The sequence below is a fragment of the Hypanus sabinus genome, chromosome 1, assembly GCF_030144855.1.
Source record: "Hypanus sabinus isolate sHypSab1 chromosome 1, sHypSab1.hap1, whole genome shotgun sequence".
Lineage (NCBI taxonomy): Eukaryota > Metazoa > Chordata > Chondrichthyes > Myliobatiformes > Dasyatidae > Hypanus > Hypanus sabinus.
In genome coordinates this window covers 177,769,410-177,791,885 of record NC_082706.1, presented here as the reverse complement: position 1 = coordinate 177,791,885, position 22,476 = coordinate 177,769,410, and the positions used below count along the sequence as shown (strand labels likewise).

Here is a 22,476-nt window from a genome sequence, read left to right as displayed (position 1 = left end):
TGCCAGGTTTGTGACATGAACTTGGATTCCATCACTATTAAGAGAATCTATTGGTCATCCCCTGTATGTCCTAAGTGACGTATCTGCTATGTCAGATAAGGAAGCAACATGGGCTACCAGTCTATGACTATTGCCATACCTTCATGATCTATCATGTAATTTCTCACCATTCTCCATCCAGGACTAGTTCTCTTCATGAGAGAATTGAGCTTACAATTCTTGAATATCCTTTATGTTTCTGTGTTAGAGGGAGATCAGGTTGATCATATGACTTTAGTACAAGATTTATTCCTTCTTGTACTGTCTTTTTGGTTCTTTCCTCTGTCAGTGCACTTCTATGTTTCAATTCTGTCTATTTTGGAATGGCCTCAACATTTCAATACAGCTAATTCTGACGGCAATTGTAAAACATCCCTTAATTCTAGTAGTAGTGTAATCACTCAAGTCAAGTGTGATGTTCTCCTAAGGGGTTGCCTATTGGTAGGTGTTCAGGGGGCTGTAGATGCCGTTCTGGAATCCGCATATGCTGATGCAGTGTTTATGGTGGATTCCCTCAAAGGAGAATGCCTGTGCTTAACTTTGTTTAATGTGGTGAGGCTGCTCCATGGGTAGCTCCTTGACAAGTTGGGGTCAGGGTCCAGTGGCATGAAGTGCAAGATGACTGGGGACCTTTTATTGCTGCAGCCTTCCTCCACCTTCGTTTCTGATATGATGTCTCATGATTTTCTGTCAGCTGCACTGTTGAGGTCTTGTTTTGATCACTGTATGTCTGGAACCTTCCCCCTTGATCTTACTACCAGGAGCTATGTGTCCAATGGCTAAACTCCAGACAATATCACTCTTGGGATCTCAGGAACTCTCAAACCTCTTCGTCAAGACAAGGTGATGATCCTTAGAAAAGAATTTTTGTACCAAGTGGCCAGTGGTTAGTGATATTTTGCATTATTGGGCAATTTTTTTAAAACAAGGGGGCATTCTCTATTTTGTTGGCGACACAGTAGTGTAGTGGTTAGCACAATGCTATACAGTACAGGCGACAGAGGTTCGTTTCCCACTGCAGCTTTGCAAGGTTTGTACATTCTCCCCATGGGTTTCCTCTGGATACTCCGTTTCTTTCTCTCAATGCCAAGACGTACCAGTTGGTAGGTTAATTGGTCCCGTGGTTAGGATAGGATCAAATTGGGGAATTGCTGGGCAAAGTGGTTCGAAGAGCCAGAAGGGCCTACTTCACGCTGCATCTCAATAAATAAATAAATTTTACATGGTAGCCTGACCCCAGTACATAATAACTTCTTTAACTTATGCCAATCGATTATATACAGTCAAAAATTTAAATAAAACATGCACAGCCATGCAGATTAAAACAATGGATTCTGCAGAGCAGTACAGTACTGCTTGGATTCATTTAAAAATAGAGGATCCCCAGGTTTTAACCTCATTCTTAGACTTCTTTACATAGTATATTGATGTAATAAGTAGATCCTTCTCTGACAATTAGGACTCTGATTTCAAACCTCCGCTGTCTTGCAGCCATACCCACTCTTGGGAAAGGCTTCAGGAGTAAACTCCAAGGACAAATCAGGAGCTGGAGTCCCTAAGGCAGTCTGACGTTGCCTTCTGGTTTTACCTCCTGTTGAATATACATGTTGAAACATTTATCTCACAGTGGATTCTTACCTATCCTTAATCCTCTCAACTGCTGACAACAAGATTATAGATATGGAGATGTTGTTATCCTGAAGGTTCTTCGGAAGTTGAGAATAAGTACAAATCTTATGTTCATCAAAGTACAAGCCAGGCAGCATCAGCAAGAAGCAGCAAGCAGCCATTGACCTGTCCTCCTTATATTACAAGCCAGTCCAAACCAGTGTGAAAAGGAAACTCAGTAGAGATAACAGTATTGCAGAAAAGGTACTGAATTACACTGCTGTAACGCATAAGGCTTGCAAAAAACCCACAGCCAAATATACTAAATGTTTATAGAAAAACAAGAAATCATATTATGCAAGCCTGATTAAACTATAACAACAAACATGAATTTGGATCATAATCCAACAGGTGCTTTGAGTTAGTTTTGCTAAATTTTACTCCCTTAGCTCTACTAATTCATTTTCTTCATTCCTTTTATTGGCATTTTAGCCTGGTTTCATTTCAAGAAGCTGGCAATTTAACTTAATTTGCTTATTATCATGCCCCTCCACCTTTAATTAGATTTTTTTTTCATTTCTATACTCTTGAGTTTTACTAGACTTCACTAATATATTTGCCTTTGCTTCACAGAATTATTTTATAAGGCTGTTCAAATAAGCCATCTGTAAATCCGCCTAATGCAAAATTTCTTATTTATTTAGTTTAGTTTGAATATCATATTTATTCAAGATATATGTAATCAAAAATCTTGTACTCTTCCTTGCCACAATTTTTTATTCCTTTGTCATAAAATTTCAAGTTACTCTCTAGACTAGTATTCATAATAACTTTTTACATTACATAATGCTCATAAATATTAACAGTATTAAAGCTCTTTATCATGAACATTTTTCACTATTACTGTTTGTGAATGAAGTAACCAAATTATTCATGTTTTCAAAATAAAACATGCATTTTTTCACGATTTTCATTCTTAATGTTCCAAATAAAATATAAAATGAATTTCCAAAATATATGTTACAGTAATATTAAAAACAGAAATATAGGATCAGTAGTCCATGTGGTACTTTGAACTTGTTCTCCCATTCAATGTGATCATGAATGATCTTCTATCTCAATACTGTATTTCAATTTCCTCTGCAATTTTTCAATGCCCTGTGTCCTGAAATTTATCCATCCTTTTTAAATATATTTGGTAAGTTGGCGTCCACAATGTTCTGCAGTAAAGAATTTTATAAGGTCACCACCCTTGTGTTTTTTTCCTTCCTCATCTCAAATATCTTAATCCTATATCCTGAAATAGCGGCCCCTAATTCCAGAACCACCTTCCAGTGCCAGCCATGGTAATCATTCTTTTTGCATCTATCCTACTGAGCCCTATCATAATATTTTGTTCTGATGAGAATGGCTGTCATTTTTCTTAACTTTATGGGTGTAGTTCAGTAGGCAGCAGAATTTCAACCCAAGGAAGAAGCAGCACACGAAGGAGAGGACAAGGCAATCTGGCTGACAAGTGAAGTCAGGGATAGGATAAATACAAAGAGAAGGCATATAATATGGCAGAGATTTGTGGGAAATCAAAGGATTGAGAAATATTTTTAAAAGCTAACAGAGGACAACTATGAACAGCTATGAGAGAAGAGAAGATGAAATACAGCAGTAAATTGGTCAATATAAGATTCCAAAAGTGGTTTTTCAAGATACATAAAAAGTAAGAGAGGCAAGAGCATTTGAAATGAACGATTTTAAATGGGTCATTTTAAAATGTTGGAGAAATTGTATGAGGGAACCTGGAAATGGCAAAGAGCTAAATAATTATTTTTCATCAGTCTTCACAGCGGAAAGCATAAATAATATGCCGGAGATTCAAGAAGAGTCAGGGGGCATAGATGAGTGTAATGACCATTACTAAAGAGAAGGTGCTGGGAAAGCTGAAAATCCTGAAGGTGGATAAATCACCCGGACCCGGTTGGTCTACCCTCCAGAGTTCTGAAAGAGGCAGAATAACTGATTTTTCAAGGAACACCTGCAGCCAAATAACAGTGGTGAATCAGAGATCAGGAGTGAGAGAAAGACTAATACACTCAGGTCAGAAAGCGTGCATTAAAAAGCAGTGCTTCGTGGGAGTTTTGACATTTGAACAGCAGCCAATCAGAGACGGATTAATTTTCAAGTGCAGATTAAAATAAGTTTGGGACAGGTAGAATGACCTTTGTTGGAGTGGATAGTGTTAGAGTGGGGATTTTGAGGCTTTAGCTCTTCAAGACTTCAACAAGGAGAGGTTTGAGTAAGAGAAGGTGAAAAGCTGTAGGTAGATATTTTTCAGTTTATTTTTTGTTTCCTTCTTTATCATTGCTCAGTGAGAGCAGTAGGGATGGTAGGCAGGAAAGATGAATGCTCTTCTTACAGGACGGGGGATGCGAGCAGACTGTTCCTAACAACTCCACCTGCAAGAAATGCAATCAGCTGCAGCTTGTAACATTCCACGTTAAGGAGTTGGAGCTGGAACTCAATGAACTATTGGTTATTTGAAAGTCTGAGGGGTTGATAGACAGGACATATAGAGAGGTAGTTATACCCAAGGATCAGGGTGAAAGGGGTTAAACAGTCAGTGCAGAGTCCCCCTGTGGCCATCCCCCTTAACAACAAGTATATCACTTCAGATACCGTTTGGAGCGGGGTGGATGACCCAGCAGAGGAAAGTCACAGTGGTCAAGTCTCTGGCACTGAATCTGGCTTTGAGGCTTAGAAGGGAAGGGGAGAGAAGAGGTGAGATGTGGTGATAGGGGATTTGTTAGTTAGGGGAACAGAATGAAGGTTTTGTGGACGAGAGTGAGATTCCCTGATGGCATATCGCCTCCTGGGTGCCAGGGTCTGGGGCATCTCGGATTGAATCCTCAGCATTCTTAAGTGTGAGGGTGAGCAGCCCAAGGTCATGGTCCATGTTGGTACCAGTGACATAGAAAGAGAGAGGAGTGAGTTCAGAGATTTAGGTGCTAAGTTAAAGCTCAGGACCTCCAGGGTTATGATCTTAAGATTTCTACCCATGCCTTAACTGGTATAGGCAGGTAGGAACAAATGATGTACTTATGGAATATGAGAAATTCAAGAGAATACTTAAAAAATAAATCAGGAGGGCTATAAGAAGGTATGAAATTACTCCAGCAGCCAAGAAGGTGAAGGAGAATCCTGGAGACTTCCACAGATATGTTAAGAGCAGAAGGATTACAGGGGATAAACTTGGCCCTCTGGAAGATCTGAATGGTAATTTATGCATAGGGCCAAAAAGATGGGGGAATCTCAAATGGAATTTTTGCATCTGAATTTATTCGGGAGACGGACACAGAATCTTTAGAAGTGAGGCAAAACAGCAGCGAGGTAATGGACCCTATACAGATTACAAAGGAGGAGGTGTTTGCTGTCTTGAGGAAAAATAGGGTGGATAAATCCCCTTGGACCCTGTGGGAGGTAAACACAGAAGTTGCAGGGACCCTATCAGAGATATTTAAATCATGCTTAGCGACAGGTGACATACTGGAGGACTGGAGGATAGCTAATGGTGTTCCACTGCTTAAGAAAGACTGAGAGTAAAACAGGAATATATAGGCTGGTGAGCCTGACATCAGTAGTGTTAAAGTTATTGGAGAGTATTCGAAGCGATTGGATATATGAGTATTTGGATAGACAGGGATTGATTACGGATAGTCAGTATGGCTTTGTGCACAGTAGGTTGTGTCAAACCAACCTTATAGAGTTTTTTGAGGAAGGTACCAGGAAAGTAGATGAACGCAAGGCAGTGGATGTTGTCTGCATGAACTTTAGCAAGGCATTTGACAAGATCCCTCATCGGAGGTTGGTCAAGAAGGTTCAGTTGCTTGGCAGTCAAGATGAGGTAATAAAGTGAATTTGTACTTTGGCTTTGTGGGAGAAGCCAAAGAGTGGTAATAGATGGTTGCCTCTGACTGGACAACTGTGACTACTGGAGTGCCATACGGATTGGTGCTGGGTCCATCACTGTTTGTCATCTATATCAATGATCTGGATGACAATGTGGTTAACTGGATCAGCAAATTTGTGGATGAGACCAAGATTACAGATGTAGTGGGCAGCTAGGAAGACTATCAAAGCTTGCAGTGGGATCTAGACCAACTGGTAAAATGGGCTGAAAAATGGCAGATGGAATTTAGTGACCAGCCAGGGTAGGTCTTGCACAGTAAGTGGTGGGCACAAAGTCTTGCGGAAGAACAAGGGGATCTGTGAATATAGGTCCATAATTTATTGAAAGTGGAGTAATGCATGCAATTTTTGTCACCTACCCGCAGGAAAGATGTAAATAAGATTGAAAGAGTACAGGGAAAATTACAAGGATGTTGGTGGGACTGGAGGACTTGAATTATAAGGAAAGATTGAATAGGTTAGAATTTTATTCCCTAGACAGTAGAAGAGTGAGGGGAGATTTGTTAGAAGTATACAAAATTATGAGGGGTATAGATAGGGTAAATGCAAGCAGGCTTTTTCCACTGAGGTTGGGTGAGACTACAACTAGAACTCATAGGTTAAGACTGAAAGATGAGATGTTTAAGGGGAACATGAGGGGAAACTTCTTTGCTCAGAGGGAGTGAGAATGTGGAATGAGCTGCCAATGCAAGTGGTGGATGTGATTTACATTTCAACGTTTAAGAGAAGTTTGGATAGGTACATGGATGGGAGAAGTCTGGGTGGAGGTTGATGGGACCAGACAGTTTAAATGGTTTGACCCATACTGAATAGGCTGAAGAGCCTGTTTCTGTGCTGTATTTTTCTACGACTCTAAATGTGTCACCACTGTTTATGAAAGGAAGGGAGCAAAAGGCCTGAAATTATAGGCCAACCTTGGTGGTTGGTAAGATTTAAAAATCCATTATTAAGAATGACACAATATTGGAAGAATATGACACAATAGGATGAAGTTTTAAGCACAGTTTCGTTACAGAGGGATCTTGACTAACTGTTAAAATTCTTTGGGGAGGTTCAAAGTGAACTTATTATCAAAGTACATATATGTCATCATATACAACCCTGAGATACATTTTCTTGCAGGCATACTCAATCCATAATATCCTGCCTCAATGACTCTTGCCCAGTTGCACTTACATCCACAGTGATGAAGTGTTTTGAGAGCTTGGTGATGAAATATTTCAGCTCCTGCCTGAGAGGCAACTGAGGTGCAACAGGTCCACAGCAGATGTAATCTCTTCAGCTTTTTACACAGCTCAGCATTTAATACCATCCTCCCGTCAAAACTAATAAATAAGCTCCAAGACCTTGGTCTCAATACCTTCCAGTGCAATTGGATTCTGCATTTCTTCACTTGTAGACCCCAGTCAGTTCAGACTGGCAAAAACATCCCCTCCACAATCTCAATCAGCACAGCTGCACCACAAGGCTGTGTGCTTAGCCCCCTGTTCTACTTGCTTTACACCTATGACTGTGTGGCAAAGCATATTCAAGTTTGCTGATGACACCACTGTTGTGGGCTGTATCAAAGGGGGTGATGAATCGGCCTACAGGAGAGAGGATGAAAATTTGGCTGAGTGATGTCATAACGCCAACCTCTCACTTAACATCAGCAAGACCAAAGAACTGACTATGGACTTCAGGAGAGGAAAACCAGAGGTCCATGAGCCAGTCCTCATTGAAGGGTGGAGAGGGTTAGCATTTAAAAATTCCTGCATATTACTATTTCAGAGGACCTGTTCTGGACCCAGCATGTAAATGCAATTGTGAAGTAGGCACCGCAGCACCTCTACTTCCTCAGGAGTATGCAGAGATTCAGCATGACAGCAAAAACTTCGACAAACCTCTGACCCTCTTTGCCTCTGATGAGGACTGGCTGATGGACCTCTGGTTTTTCCTTCCTGGTCGGTGATCAGCTCCTTGGTCTTGCTGACATTGAATAAGAGCTTGTTCAGGTTGTTGTGGCGCCAATCAGCCAGATTTTCAGCCTCCCTCCTATATGCTGATTTGTCACTACCTTTGATTCAGTATTTGATGGAGTTCAGAAGGACGAGAGGGGACTTCATTGAAACCATCTGGATACTTAAAGTTCAGGATAGTCAGAATCAGAAACAGGTTTATTATTGCAGACGCGTTGTGAAATTTGTTTTGCAGTAGTAGTATAATGCAAAACTCAATAATTACTATAGGTTATGAAAGTAAATAAATAGTGCAAAAGAGAAATATGAGACAGTGTTCATGGGCTATTCAGAAATCTGATGGCAGAAAGGAAGAAGTTATTCTTAAAATGTTGAGTGTAGATCTTCAGGCTCTTGTACTACCTCCAGAAGGTGAAAAAGGCATGTCCAAGATGATGTGGGTCTTTAATGATGGATGCTGCCTTCTTAATTATGTTCTCAATGGCAGGGAGGGTTATGCCCATGATGGAACTGGGTGGAACTACAACTCTGTATAGCCTCTTGTGATTCTATGCAATGGAGGCTCCATGCCTAGTTAAAATGTAGATGAGCTTATACCATAAGTAGAAATTGACAGGTATGACGTTGTGGGCATCACAGAGTCATGGTTGAAAGTAGATCACAGCTGGGAGCTTAATATCCTTTTGAAAAGACAGGCAGATAGGCTGGATGGCACTATTGATTAAAAAATGAAATCATATCCTTAAGTGATGTAGTCAAGTCAAGTCGTCACTTTTATTGTCATTTAGACCATAACTGCTGGTACAGTACATAGTAAAAATGAGATAATGTTTTTCAGGACCATGGTGTTACATGACACAGTACAAAAACTAGACTGAACTACGTTAAAAAAAGAAAACAACAGAGAACGCTACACTAGACTACAGACCTACACAGGACTGCGTAAAGTGCACAAAAACAGTGCAGGCATTGCAATAAATAATAAACAGGACAATAGGGCAAGGTCTCAGTCCAGGCTTCAGGTATTGAGGAGTCTGATAGCTTGGGGGAAGAAACTGTTACATAGTCTGGTCATGAGAGCCCGAATGCTTTGGATCCTTTTCCCAGATGGCAGGAGGGAGAAGAGATTGTATGAGGGGTGCATGGGGTCCTTCATAATGCTGTTTCCTTTGCGGATGCAGCGTGTAGTGTAAATGTCTGTGATGGCGGGAAGAGAGACCCCGATGATCTTCTCAGCTGACCTCACTATCTGCTGCAGGGTCTTGCGATCAGTATCAGAAGATGTAGAATCCCTGTAGATAGAGTTAAGAAACTGCAAGGATAAAAAGAGCCCCAGTGGGGAATTATATACAGGCTTCTGAATAGCACCCAGGATGAGAGGTACAAATTAGACCAGTTATTAGAAAAGGCATGTAAAAAGGGCAATGTTATGATGGATTTCAATATGCAGGTAGACTGGGAAAATCAGATTGGTATTGGATCCCAATAAAAGGAAAATGCCTAAGAGATGTTTTTTTTAGAGCAGATTGTGGTTGAGCCCTTAAGGGGAAATTAATTATGGGTTAGGTGTTATGAAATGAACTAGATTAGGGAGTTTAAGGTAAAGGAACCCTCAGGGAGGGCTGTAACAAAAATTGGATTATCAGGTATCACAGATGAGTAAGGCAAACTACAGAGGTGTGAAAGATGAGCTAGGTAAAGTTGATTGGAAGGGGCCACTACCAGCGATTACAGTAGAACAGCTATTGCCAGAGGTTCTGGGAAGTCAAAGCCAGTATAAAAGCAAAAAAGATTATACAATACAGCACAAATTAGTAGAAAGATAGAGGATTGGGAAACTTTTAAAAACCAACAGAAGGCAAATGAAAAATCAGTAAGGAGATGAAGCGAAGATAAGCTAGAGGGTAAGAGGGTAAAAAAAAACTTTTATATAAAGAGTAAAGGACGAGCAAAAGTGGACACCGGACTGCTGGAAAATGATGCTGGAACAGTAGCAATGCAGAACAAAGAAACAACAAATGAATTGAAGAAGTATTTTGCATCGGTCTTCACTATGAAAGACATCAGCAACATACCAGAAGTTTGAGAGTGTCGGGGGCAGAAGTGAGTACAGTTGCTATTACTAAAGAGAAAGTGATTCTGAAGATTCTGAAAGTAGTTGTGTCACCTGGGTCAGATAGTTTATGCCCCAGAGTTCTGAAAGGGATTGTAGTCATTAGTACTAATCTTTCAAGCATTGCTAGGTTCTGGAGAGACTGGAAAATTACAAATGTTATTGCACTCGTTAAGAAGATGGGGAAAAGAAAGGAAATTGATTATAGGCCAGTTGGCCTGACTTGTGTTCTGTAAGATGTTAAGAATCCATTATTAAAGATGAGATTTGGGGGTATGGCCAAACTTAGCATTGCTTTCATAAGGAAAAATCTAGCCTCAAAAATCTGTTGGAATTCTTCCAGGAAATTAGAAGCAGGATAGACAATGGAAAGTCAATGGATGTTGTTTATCTTCAGAAGGCTTCTGACAAGGTGTCACATATGAGGCTGCTAAACTGGAAAAGTGCTCCTATCTGATTAGATACCTTCCTCTCAGTGCTTCACCCCTTCACCTAACCACTCCCAGCCCCAGCCACCCACCTCCCCGTCACCTGGTCTGACCTATCAAGTCCCAGCTTGCACTCTTTTTCCTCTCCTCTCTTATTAAGGCTTCTGCCACCAACCTTAACTGTCTTGATGAAGGGTCTCGGTCCAACTCCCTCAGCTATGCCTTTTCACTGCTTTAGATGGTTCCTCAGCAGGCAATCGCTCCATCTTAGTCCCTATTGCTGAAAATTTACCATTGAGCCTCAGGACAAGTACAAACGTTTGTAGATGGAACTGAATAAAATAGCGTGAAAGCAGGGGAACAGTAATGGTTTGGAATTAGACGGCGGTGGACGGTCGTGTATGAGCATAAATATTTCCGGGGGATGAGAAGAGAATTGCTAAAAATTAATTCCTTCAGGATCTCTTCACTGAAGTAGCTTTCCGGCATTGAGTACCGCACCAAACATCGCTCACTTGGTAAGACGGAAAATAAGAGAAGCACACACGAAGAAATCTGCAGATGCTGAATATTCAAACAACACACACAATGCTGGTGGAACACAGCAGGCCAGGCAGCATCTATAGGGAGAAGCGCTGTCGACGTTTCGGGCCGCGACCCTTCGTCAGGACTAACCGAAAGGGGCATAAATAAGAGAAGCAACAGGTTGAGATATATTTGGGGAGGGGGTTATTTTACGGAGACACAAAAGACTGCGAATATTGAAGCAACAGATAATCTGACTAACGCACACACAAAAAATCTACTGGGGAAACTCAGTAGGTCGTGCATCTGGGGAAGGAAGGAGCAGTCGATGTTGCAATGGAAACCTTGCACTGGAAACGTATTCACTGTATGTAATGTCACAGGGCAGGAAAAACTTGCCAAAACGCTGAGGATTGTACGTGCAGCAGCCCACGAGATGGCACTGCAGCCGATCATTTCGCGCCCTGACAAGCGAAAGCGTTTCAAAGCGCGTCATTCGAACTACAATGACCAGGATGCGCCGCGGCCGCAGCGCCGCTCGGTACCGCCTCCCGCCATTCACGCTCCAGTTCCTGCGAACGCCCGCCCACCCGGCTGGTTTCAAGCCTATGAACGGCCTGGACGCGTGCGCACATTCAAATGCTGTTGGCGAATGTTTGAGAGGGAGGCTGGCGCGAGATTTGGCGGGACATAGAAACGGAGCCGGAGCGTGAGAGTGGCTACGGAGAGGGCTGGCGGAGACGCGGCGCCCGGGAATATGTTGACTCCACTTTTGGCACTGAGTCAGCAAGCAGTGACCCTTGGCCAGTCGGTGTCTAGCGCCACAGCGAAGTGATTATTAAGCGCCGACTTTGCCGGAGACCCGGCGTGAGTGCCCGACTGAGTGACTGTAGGTACCGGGAAGAAGTGCTCACTGACAGTGATGGCTAAGCGAGCTCGGAGGTGAGTGCGTAGCCAGTGGCTTCTCTCTTAAACTGTGATCGGGGAGGAGTTCCTACCCCTACACCCACCGTCTCCTCTTCATTTTTATGCCAGATGAGTTGCGCCTGCTGCCAGCTGTCTTCGGCAAGTTTTAGTGACACTGCGACATCTGCACAGTCAGAAAAAACCGCAAGATTGTTATGCTTGTCTTTTGAATATTATACCTGTTGTATTTTTTTTATTGCCAAAAGGGGATTTTGCGTTCAAAACAAATCGTTTATGGACGCTAACCTTTTTACGAATATATTACAATTTACCAGGAAAGTCAAAGTGCACTAGGTGTAACGCGCCAATTTGGTTAAATGTACTTCTGTACACTCTAATCTGTCATCCATATGTCCTTGTACATAAGAGTTTGCCACATCATGCATGACTGGGCGTGCTACATTACATCGTTTTGAAACCGATCAGTGGACTCCGCCAAAATAAAATCGGGGAGAGCTGCCACTCTTCAGGGTTAGTTGAAATTGTTTCAGTTTTTAGCTTTATGGTCAGGTTGAATGATCGGACGTTTTATGGTATATGATCAGGTTGAATGATCGGACGTTTGCGAGAACATTAGATTAGTGGAGTAAAATTTTATCTTAAATTGGATTGGAATGAGACCAAGAGCAACTAGATGGACCATTTCCCAATAGAAATCTCGGTGCATCCCTCTTCAGAGTTATATCAAATATATTTTTGAAGTTCGTTGTTTTAATAAACGATTGTAGGATATTGTAAAATAAGTCGCAGAAATTCCATCTATTTTGATTCGGAGATGTTTTTTATCCCTCCCATGTGATTAACTGTTCTCAGTCAAAGTTATTTATGTGAACGGTTTATACGAAATTCGCCCTAGCCCGTTCTCCTCCATATATCCAAACGAAGTACAATAATCAATATCTGAATGTATGGAAACAATTGATTTTCAAAGAAATTCTTGCAAAGTTATCTTCTAAAAAGTTCATAATCTTTTTTAACGATGAATAATCTTTTTGTTTTGTTACTAAGACGGCAATGTGATCACATGATTTTTGGCTTAAGGGTACCCCGAGTTAAAATTGTGTGTAATTGGTACCAAATTGTAAAGTGAGGAATCTTAAGAATTTGTCTTAAATCCACTGATTGTTTATTAAATTAAACATTAAATTACACAGTTTTTACAAGAAATAACTCAATTTGAAGGCTAAAAACAAAGTCCAATTTAGAACAAGGTCATCATAGTGTTGCTTAACCATAGTGATTAGTGTTTTGCTGGTTAGTTCAACAATCAAATGTTTGAAAGGAAGTGTTGTTCTTGAACCTGATATTGGACTTAAGATACCTCCTGTCTGATGGTAGTTGTGGAAAAAAAAAGTGGCATGGCGATCTTTGAAAGACGTTACTTTTTTAAGACAGCATCTTCTGAAGACACTATCAGTGATAGTGACCGATGTACCTGTGATATATTAGGCAGTGTCCATTATTCTGTAGCTTATATTTCTGTGCGTTCAAATTGCCATGCCGGACCATGGCGCAACCTGTCGGTGTACTTAATATTTTTTTCTCTTTGTTGCTTTTTGTGTTTACTCTGATAATATCACTTATTTTTAAACCATGTATAGAATTAAATATTTGCACTTTGTGAGCAATAGTTCTGGAGGTTCATCTCGATAGTGTAAAATGTCTGAAAAATTGGTGTGTGGCAAAACTCCAAACACCTTTTAAGTACCAAATTGTGCTCTACTATTAAAAACAAAAGCCAGTGTATTAACATATATATTTTCAAACTAGTTTTAAAGCTCTTTGCTAAAACAGCTTGCTGGATGAACAGATTCTGTAAGTTAATTTGATCTATCAAAGCTTTCTATTAAAAATGCTATCTTTTGCACATTTTTTTGAAAAGTGAATGTCTATATATACTAATCTAATATATTCATAAATTATATTAAGTCAGATGGCTTGTGTTGTATTTTGTAACTCCAAAACACAAAGCCATTGAAAGAAAAGCACGGAGCTGGGGATAAATCGTGTATATGTTGTTTCTTTACTTTAGTGAGGTGGGCAGTTATGAAGTGGTAATGACATATGACGTCCGTGTACTTTTACATATGAATTATATAAACAAGAAAGAATATTTAATCAAACAATATTTATAATATTACTCATTATTACTGAAATGTTAAATACATAACACTCCTCCTTGCTTAGTTTTGATTATGGAAATGTTCCTTGTTATCCACACCAGTAACAATGATGTCATCCAGGTAACACTGAGTAGGCAGCCTTGCAACACATGGTCCATAGCTTTCTACCAGTGTGCAGGTGCAGAGGCTACTCCAAAAATAAGCTGAATATAGTGGCTTTGTGAGTGATTATCATGGGAAATGCTTCCATCTCCATCTGTAGGTAGGCCTCAGCTAGTTCCACTTTGCTGTAGTGTTTTTATCTGAAAAGGTTTACAAAGATATCCTCTTTCCTGGACAGAGGGTATTGATCTACTTTCAGATCTGGGTTGATGGTGTCCTTAAAATCAGCACAGGTCCTGACAGACCCATTTTTCTAGGTTCCTGGGACTACTGGTGTTGCCCATAGGCTCCATTCAGCCTTGGAAAAAATAACTTTAACAACCATGTGATCTAGCTCACTGGCTACTTTATCATGGATCATATAAGGAACTGGACAGGTTTTGTAAATCTTGAGTGTGGCATTTTCGTGGAAAACTATTTTACCCTTAATATTTTTGCATTGCCATTGTTACATAGTTTTGCATTGCCATTTTTGAACATTACTGTGGCATTATCCAGTACCTTTTAAAATTGACTTTCACTTGACTATTGCAGGAGATGTGGGATAAATCTTCAATCAAGTTGTAGTTGTCTCAGTTAATCATGGCCCTACAATACTGGCCCTCTTGTTTTATCACATACAAGTCCAATGTGGCCTGTTAGTTGTTGTATTTCACCGCTACAAATGTCATTCCCACAAGTGTTAACTTTTCTCTGGTATAAGTTATTAGTTGGATATCTACAGGCTTCCATTCAGTATCTTTGAAATGTCATTAAAATTCATTTTGTGGATTGACTGAAATTGCTGAGCCAGGGTCTAATTCAATTTTAATTAATTTGCTGTTTACTTTTCGTGTAAGCTGAGTTGCTTGTCTATTGTTAGTTTTCTCATTGTAAATCTCTTATCAGTACTGTGTCACTCCTATCGTTATCTACATTTTCATCAACAGCATGCAGATTGTTGCTCTTTTTGAAACTGCAACTTGGCTATTTAGATTTGTCTCTTCCCTGTGCAGTCCAATTATTTTTTCTGACCAATATGCTCTTTGTATGTGCCCTACTTTGTTGCATTTTCTGCAAGTTTTGGCATTAAACCTGCATTGATCTGGTGTATGTGAGCCCCTGCTACAATGGCAACACAATTTGTTCTGCCGGGCCAATTTCTGTTTAGATATTGCTATTTTGTTCACTTTCATTCCTGACTGCAACTCAAATTCGTCTCTGCTGGTTCCATAGATACAGCAATTTCAACTGTTCTTTTAAATGTGAGTTGTGCTTCAGTTAGGAACCATTTCTGAATACTTTCTTGTAAGATTCCACAAACTAGGTAATGGCTCAGTGCGTCATTAAGCCCATGCTTGAAATGAAAGTGCTCAAATAATTTCTTCAATTCAGTCACATAAGCTGAAGTGGACTCCCCTTGCTTTTGATTCCGCTTATGAAACCTAAAGAATTCTGCAGTGGTTTCAGTTCTAAGTGTTCCTGCATTACTTTCATGATATAAGCAAAGCTTATTTTGGTGGTTTGGATGGAGCAGTCAAACTTCTATGCAAACTATGCTCTTTTATCAATTTTGCTCAGATGGCATATTCCAATTATATGTTATGCAATCAAGTGCATCAATCTTTCCTATGTAGTTAGCCATATCTGCTTTTACTTTGTTTACTTGCTATTATCACCTGATACTCACTGTTTATGAATCTGTGAATTTCATCAGTTTTCTGCCCTTTTTTTAAAACTTGACTGTCTTTCCCTTCCCTTGCGGAGGAAAAAAACGTGCTGTACTTGTCAACTTACAAAGGATATTTCTGAAATAGCCTCCCACTGTGAGTTACTAGCCTACTCCACAGTCAGCAGAAAAATCGTTGGCTGTAGTCTACCACTGCAGGACTTGTATACATTCAGGACAAAGAAGTGGGCAAGAAAAATAATTGTGGACATTACCCACCTAGTAAACTGCCTTTTCCAAAAACTCCTGAACAGTGCTATTGGTCTATTAATACAAAAACTTTACACCATCTTAAAAGTGGCTTCCCTCAGGCAGTTTATCTGATAAAACATTCGAGCTAGCTTGCTCCCACCTCTCTATTACCCCTGTCACTCCACTATAAACACTTTAAATCACATTTAGTAATGGTGTTTTCATTGTAAATGCATTTATACACATTTTATTCCTATATCATACTTTAACCTCTAAGCCTATTTTTATATAACTCTTTCTTATAATTGTTGAATATTTTTTAATTCTTCAATGTTGCACCAACACACCACAGCAAATTCCTTATATACTTAATAAAGTTGATCCTTGAGTAGTTTATGATTCTACCCTTATAATTTTAAAACAGCATTACTAAATAACAAATGTTGCTTCTAATTGGAATTAGTTTGATGTTGAGTTTGCTTGTATTAATGAAAGCAATGATTACTATACTATATAACCTTTGACTATGGCTTGCAACTCCCTAGCAATCACCTTTTGGAATCTGTGTCTGCTGTCAAGTCACACATAAAGCAAGGATAGGTGTGTGTTCTTTTTTCTGTCCTTGCAACTTCCTTGTAAATCTTTTCTGCACTCTTTCCAGTTTGATAGTACCTTTGCTGTAGTGAAAACAACTCAATACTCGAAGTGCAGCCTGACCAGGGTCCTGTACAACTACAAAGTAACTTCTCAATTCCTTTTCTCAGCACCCTCACTGATGAAGGCCAGCATGCCAGAAGCTGTCTTCATCATGATATCTACCTGTGACTCCACTTTCAGCGAGTCATATGCCTCAAATCCAAGGTACTTCTGTTCAACAGCTCTTTCCAGAACCCTATTGTTTGCTGTGAAAATTCTACTTTGATCAAACTTTCTAAAATGTAACAACTTACCTTTATCTGAATTAAGCTCAATTTGCCACTCCTCAGCCCATTTACACAGCTGATCAAGATTCCCCCAATTTATAATAGCCTTCATCTTTCACATGCTATCCATTTTGATGTCATCTAATTTAGTTCTCAGTGTTAAATAGTTTTAGCCTAACTCTTACATTCATTAGTTTGCCCTCTCAGTGATCTTGGAAAACCTGATCTGAAAAGGCTGGGAAGTTGTTATCTTTATTCTATTATGTATTTGTGAATGTTTTTAATTCTGCTCACATACATTGAATGTTTAACTCTTAAATCTTTGGCTGTGTTCTCAAGTAGTTTGTCATATATATAAGCTCACCAAAGCCTTGTAGACCTATATTTTCCACATCTGCTGTCTGCTCTTTGCTGCAAAGTGAAACAACATCCTGTATTGAAGGTAACATCTCTGATGTAAAGAACAATGTATAAAGTCCTGATTCAGAAAATACAAGCCCATGAGATCTACAGCGGTTTGGCTAATTGGTTCTGTAATTGGCTTGGCGATAGGAAGCAGATGGTGATGGTCAAGGGTTTTTTTTCAATTGAAAGCCTGTGACCAGAGATCAGTGATGGGACCCTTGCTGTCTTAAATGCTTGAACAATCTTGATATGAATGAAGGAAGTATTATTAGCAAGTTTGCAGATGAAAAATGAGTGATGTTGAAGGGGGGAGGGTGGTTTAGCTACAGACTGAGACTGATAAGTTGATAAGATAGGTAAAGCACTAGCAGATGGAATATCATCCTGAAAAGTAAGCTCTATTTTCAAATGAATACTGAGGCTGAGGGATACACAATCTATGGTAGATCTCTAGAAAATATGGAGGAAATCAGGAACTTTCATGTTCATAGATCTCTGAAGACAGCAGTACATGTAATTAGAATCTGAATCAGGTTTAATATCACTGGCATATGTTCTGAAATTTGTTATCTGAGTGGCAGCAGTAACAATGCACCATATGATAATATAGAAAAATAAATAAGTCAATTACTCTTAAGTATATGTGTATATTAAATAGTTAAATTAAATATAGTGCAAAAACAGAAATAATGTATTTTTTAAAAAGTGAGGCATTCATGTTCAATGTCCATTTAGGAATTGGAAGAAGCTGTTCCTGAATTGCTGAGTGTGTGACTTCAGGCTTCTGTACTGATGGTAACAATGAAAAAGGGCATGTCCTGGGTGATGGGGGTCCTTAATAATGGATGCTGCCTTTCTGAGGCACCACACCACTCCTTGAAGATGTCTTGGATACTACCCAAGATGGTGCTGACAAATTTTACAACTTTCTGTAGCTTCTTTCGATCCTATGCATAAGATCTCCTCCCTCACCCCCCCACCCCTCATCCCCTCATACTAGGGTACGGTACTTCTGTGGAATTTTTCAAGTGTTTTAGGTGACAAGCCAAAGCTCCTCAAACTCCTAATGAAGTATAAACAATGTCTTGCCTTCTTATTGATATACTGGGACCAGGTTAAGCCCTCAGAGATCTTGTCACCCAGGAACTTGAAATTGCTTACTCTCTCCACTTCTGATACCTCTATGCAGATTTATTTGTGATCCCTCATTTTGCCCTTCCTGGTCCAGAAACAGCTCTTTGGTCTTTCTGAAGTCGAGTGCAAGGTTCTTGCTGTGACATCACTCAGTTAGCCGGCAAATTTATAGATGGAATTTGAGCTATTTCTAGCCACACAGTCATGGGTATAGAGAGAGTAGGCAGTGGGCTAAGCACACACCCCTGAGGTGTGTCAGTGTTGATCGTCAGTGAGGAGGCGATATTATTACCAATCTGCACAGATTGTGATCTTCTGGGTAGGATGAAGGGGCTCCAATTGAAGAGGGAGAGACAGAGCCTAGGTTCTGTAGCTTATTGATCAGGACTATAGAAGTGGTTTTGAATGCTGAGCTGTAGTCAGTGAATAGCATCCTGACATGGCTGTTTGTACTGTCCAGGTGATCTAGAGTTGTGTGAAGAGCTATTGAAATTGCATTGGCCATAGACCTATTGTGGTGATAGGCAAATTGTTGTTATAGTGGTTAAAATGGCATATGGGATACTTGTCTTTAATAGCCAGGGAACAGAATGTAAATGAAAAGTTTTACATGGTAATAGCTATGAAGCATTAGTTGGATTACTGCCAGGGCACTATGCATAATTCTGGTTATCACATTATAAGAAAGATGGATGTGTTTGCAGTGGAGGTTCACCAGGGTATTGCCTGGTGTGGAGCATTCAGGTATGAGATGGAATTGGATAGGCTTCTTTTTCCTTAGAATTGACAGGGCTGAGAGAGGCCTCTCTTACTGTTCCTTCTCTTGTGTTCTCTGCTGCTCTCTGACTCTTCAACCATGTGCTCATCTGGTCCTGCCATGGTGTACTCCCTTCTCCCCCCCTTCATTCTGGCTTCTTCCCCCTTACCTTCCAGTCCTGATGAAGGGACCCAGCCTGAAACATTGACTGTTCCTTCCTCTCCATTGATACGCTCTAACCTGCCGAGTTCCTCCAGCATTTTGTGTGTGTTATTCTATATAACCCAAGTGACTAGGTTTGATGTCAGGTGGTTTGGCAGTAGGGGGTGGGGAAAGGGGAATTTTTCAGCCAGAGGGTTGTAAAATATGGAAAGTTAATCAGTGATGTATAAAGAACATATAATGCTGTAATTGTTATTTGGAAGAAATGCAGTTGTGTTTTAAGTCGCTTTGTTCCACTTTCCTTTGCCCATTTTCACTATTCCATTTTCCACAGGCTGTGGAAGAAGATGAATAAGTGAATTGACGAGAGAAATGGGGAAAGTTCAGTGAATGATTATAGAGAGATGGTTCCTGTCATTGGCAGTGTGCAGTTGGAAACAGGTTATGATTATTTGCAGTATGATTACATCTGTCCATTGGTGATAATTAAGTGGGAAATTGTTAGGATTCACTGATTTGCTTTTCAATTAATCTATAATCTGTTTAAGGTTGTTACAGATTGGGAAGAATAGACTTCTTTTGGCTCATTGGATTGTGACTGTATTGAACTTATTAAAGGAAGTTTATTTTTATATATAATATGAATTCAAATATCTTCAACATTTCTGGATGTCTTACTTGAGTGCTGTGGATCAACTTGTTTCCTTAACCTCTTTTTAGATTTCAACGATACTAGGATAATAATCATGCAGGTGCTTTATCTGCTCTTGTATAAATTTTCTATCTATGTTAATATTTATCTGTTTTTGACTTGTATCTCTCAGTCATAAATCTAGATAAAACATAAAACTAAGGGCTGTCTGGTACTCTTTCAGTTTCAACCTCTGCCCATCTACATCTCTTAAAATTTTACAAAGGTGCTTTTTTTTGTGTATGATGACTGAGATATTCTTATAAATAATCATGAGGGTTGGAAACTGAATTTGTCAACATTGTTATTAGAATCATTTTAGTTGCTATAATCTGAGGAGCTCTCATTCCTAACAATTTCAATCTTTGTATCTGTTGCCAGTTTATGCCCTCTTGATTATTTCCTTTTGATGTTTTGATTTTGTTTCATTTTAATTTACTTTTGGTTTTAAATCACTCATAGACTGTTGTACTTAATTGGGGTCTTGAGTGTATTAAATGGAACAATCTGTTTAGCAGATGAAAGAACGTCTGCATCTGTCAACAGGATTAGTGTCCTGCCTGAGCAGCAAAGCAAGAGGAATGTTAAAATTGAAAAGATGAATTACCTTGATATAGTAATTTTAATATGTCTGATTACAAGACAAATGTCAGAACTGGGCACAATGCTTGTGCTTATATAAATTAAAACAGTAGGTCCCTGACTACTTTAATCATGAAGTCAACAGGGCTCCTCTTAAAGTCACCTTGACTGCTAAGAGCAAAGCCTCAGTATGGAAAGTGGCCTCTTTGCAAGGATCATCTGCACCTCAGTTTCAATTAACTTGACATGAGAAATTTATGGACCATTGGACATTTTGTTGCCTCTTGCAGACTTTATGATCACCTGAGTTGCAGGCATTGAACGTTATTTTGGTCTCCTGGAGAGTTTTTTAAAAGTTTAAAAATACTATGCTTTAATAGGCTATTCTGGCTCAATGAGCCCATGCCACCAAACTGCCACCTCATGTTCTTCCCATGTTTAAAATGCTCAATCACATATGTGCATTTGGGGGACTGGTGGGATGAGCTTTCTGGTTGCTACTGGGTCGCAGGCATCTTCTGCCATGTGGAAGCTCAGTTCTGGTGCAAGGTTGAGACCACAACCTTGTACAACTACAGTAACCTACAGTACAACTTTTATCTTCATTTACACAGGGGTGTCAAACTCATTTTAGGTTTCGGGCCAGATTGGGCAAAATGCGACTTCATGCAGGCTGGATCAGTCATGCACACGCACGTGCTCCCACAGCTTTCATTGCCTTTGTTTTTTCAACCTGCTCTCGTGTGTCTCAGTCTCTGCTATAACTACAAAGTGTTTCACTTTATGAATTTCGATTCTTATGAAGATTGCCTGGCAAGCATTATTTTTATGATTGATATTAACTTACAGTCGTAAGCTACAAAAAAGTTGTGATGAGAGACAGAAAAAAAGAAGGTATTTTGGCTAAGATTGTCTTGGGAGCTGCACCCTTTTCATTAATAAACCATTTAAAATTGAACATTAGCAGACACAAATGTAGACCTAACAAAACAAATTGTAAATGTAGGCTACACAAATGCACCTAATTTTTATTAGCCTGCTTCCAGCAATCAAACTCAGAGAATGAACACAGTTAGCCTGTAATTTTTATTGATCACATTTAAAATAATAGAATAGTCAGAAAATGAATGAATCACAATATTATGACACTCAATATTTCATAATGCATTTTACTTACGTTGCAGTGTCACTCATTTTTCACTTGCTGCTTCCAGACACCTGACTTCTCTTGGCTTTAACCAGCCTGTCAACATCAGGGACCAGTTTCTGGGCAGTTGTGATTTTCATAATGTCATTTAGATGACTTTGTGTCATCTTGGGGTACATCGGTCCCAGGTATTAATATAATGAGTCCAGATCCACAGTCTCAAATTTATATTTCAAAGCCCAGTTACACTAAATTTCAATTAGTTCCATTTGGAGTTCCTCCGGCACATCTGATGTTGCATTGACGGCAAATGGTAAGTAAAATAGTGAGAATTCTTTCTCGAGTTGAGTGAAGACTTGGAAACGATTCTGAAACTCACTTCTCAGCCGTGATATTTTGTCCTCGTACCTGTCCATGTTGTCATTATTCCCATGAGCTGGGTTGCTCTGGGATAGTTGCAGCTCCCACAGGCCTATTTTAATTTGAAAGGCACGAATGCTGTCGTAGTATTCCGTAACAGGTTTGTTGCGGCCTTGCATGTTAATATTAAGCACACTTAAGTGCTCTGTTATATTCACCAAAAATGCAAGATCATGAAGCCAGTCTGGATCATCCAACTCTGCCCTTTCTCGTTCATGAATAGTCCAATTTCTGTATGTAATTGATAAAAACATTTGAGCTGCTCAACCAGCAGACCTCAGTGTGGTAGGGTAGGCCATGTCCAATATTACTTTTGGACAAAAGCTTGTCAAATTGTCAATGGTTGAGTCCCTTGGCTCTAATAGAATTACCTGTTTTGATTACTACATCCATGACATTGTCCATTTTCAGGCTCCTGCTACATAACACCTGTTGGTGTATAATACAATGAAAATTCCAGAATTCCTGCTCTG

The 22,476-nt window shown here is 39.7% G+C and overlaps 1 protein-coding gene across 2 annotated transcripts in view; it reads left to right on the top strand.

Moving 5' to 3' along the window:
* Nucleotides 1-11,304: 11,304 nt before the first annotated feature.
* Nucleotides 11,305-22,476, top strand: part of mybl1 (v-myb avian myeloblastosis viral oncogene homolog-like 1) — a 69,423-nt gene continuing 58,251 nt past the window's right edge. For both annotated transcript variants that reach the window (XM_059953209.1, XM_059953149.1), the window contains exon 1: nucleotides 11,305-11,573. In XM_059953209.1, the coding sequence (XP_059809192.1) occupies nucleotides 11,554-11,573 (20 nt within the window). In that variant the 5' untranslated portion in view covers nucleotides 11,305-11,553. The remainder of the gene's footprint in view (nucleotides 11,574-22,476) is intronic.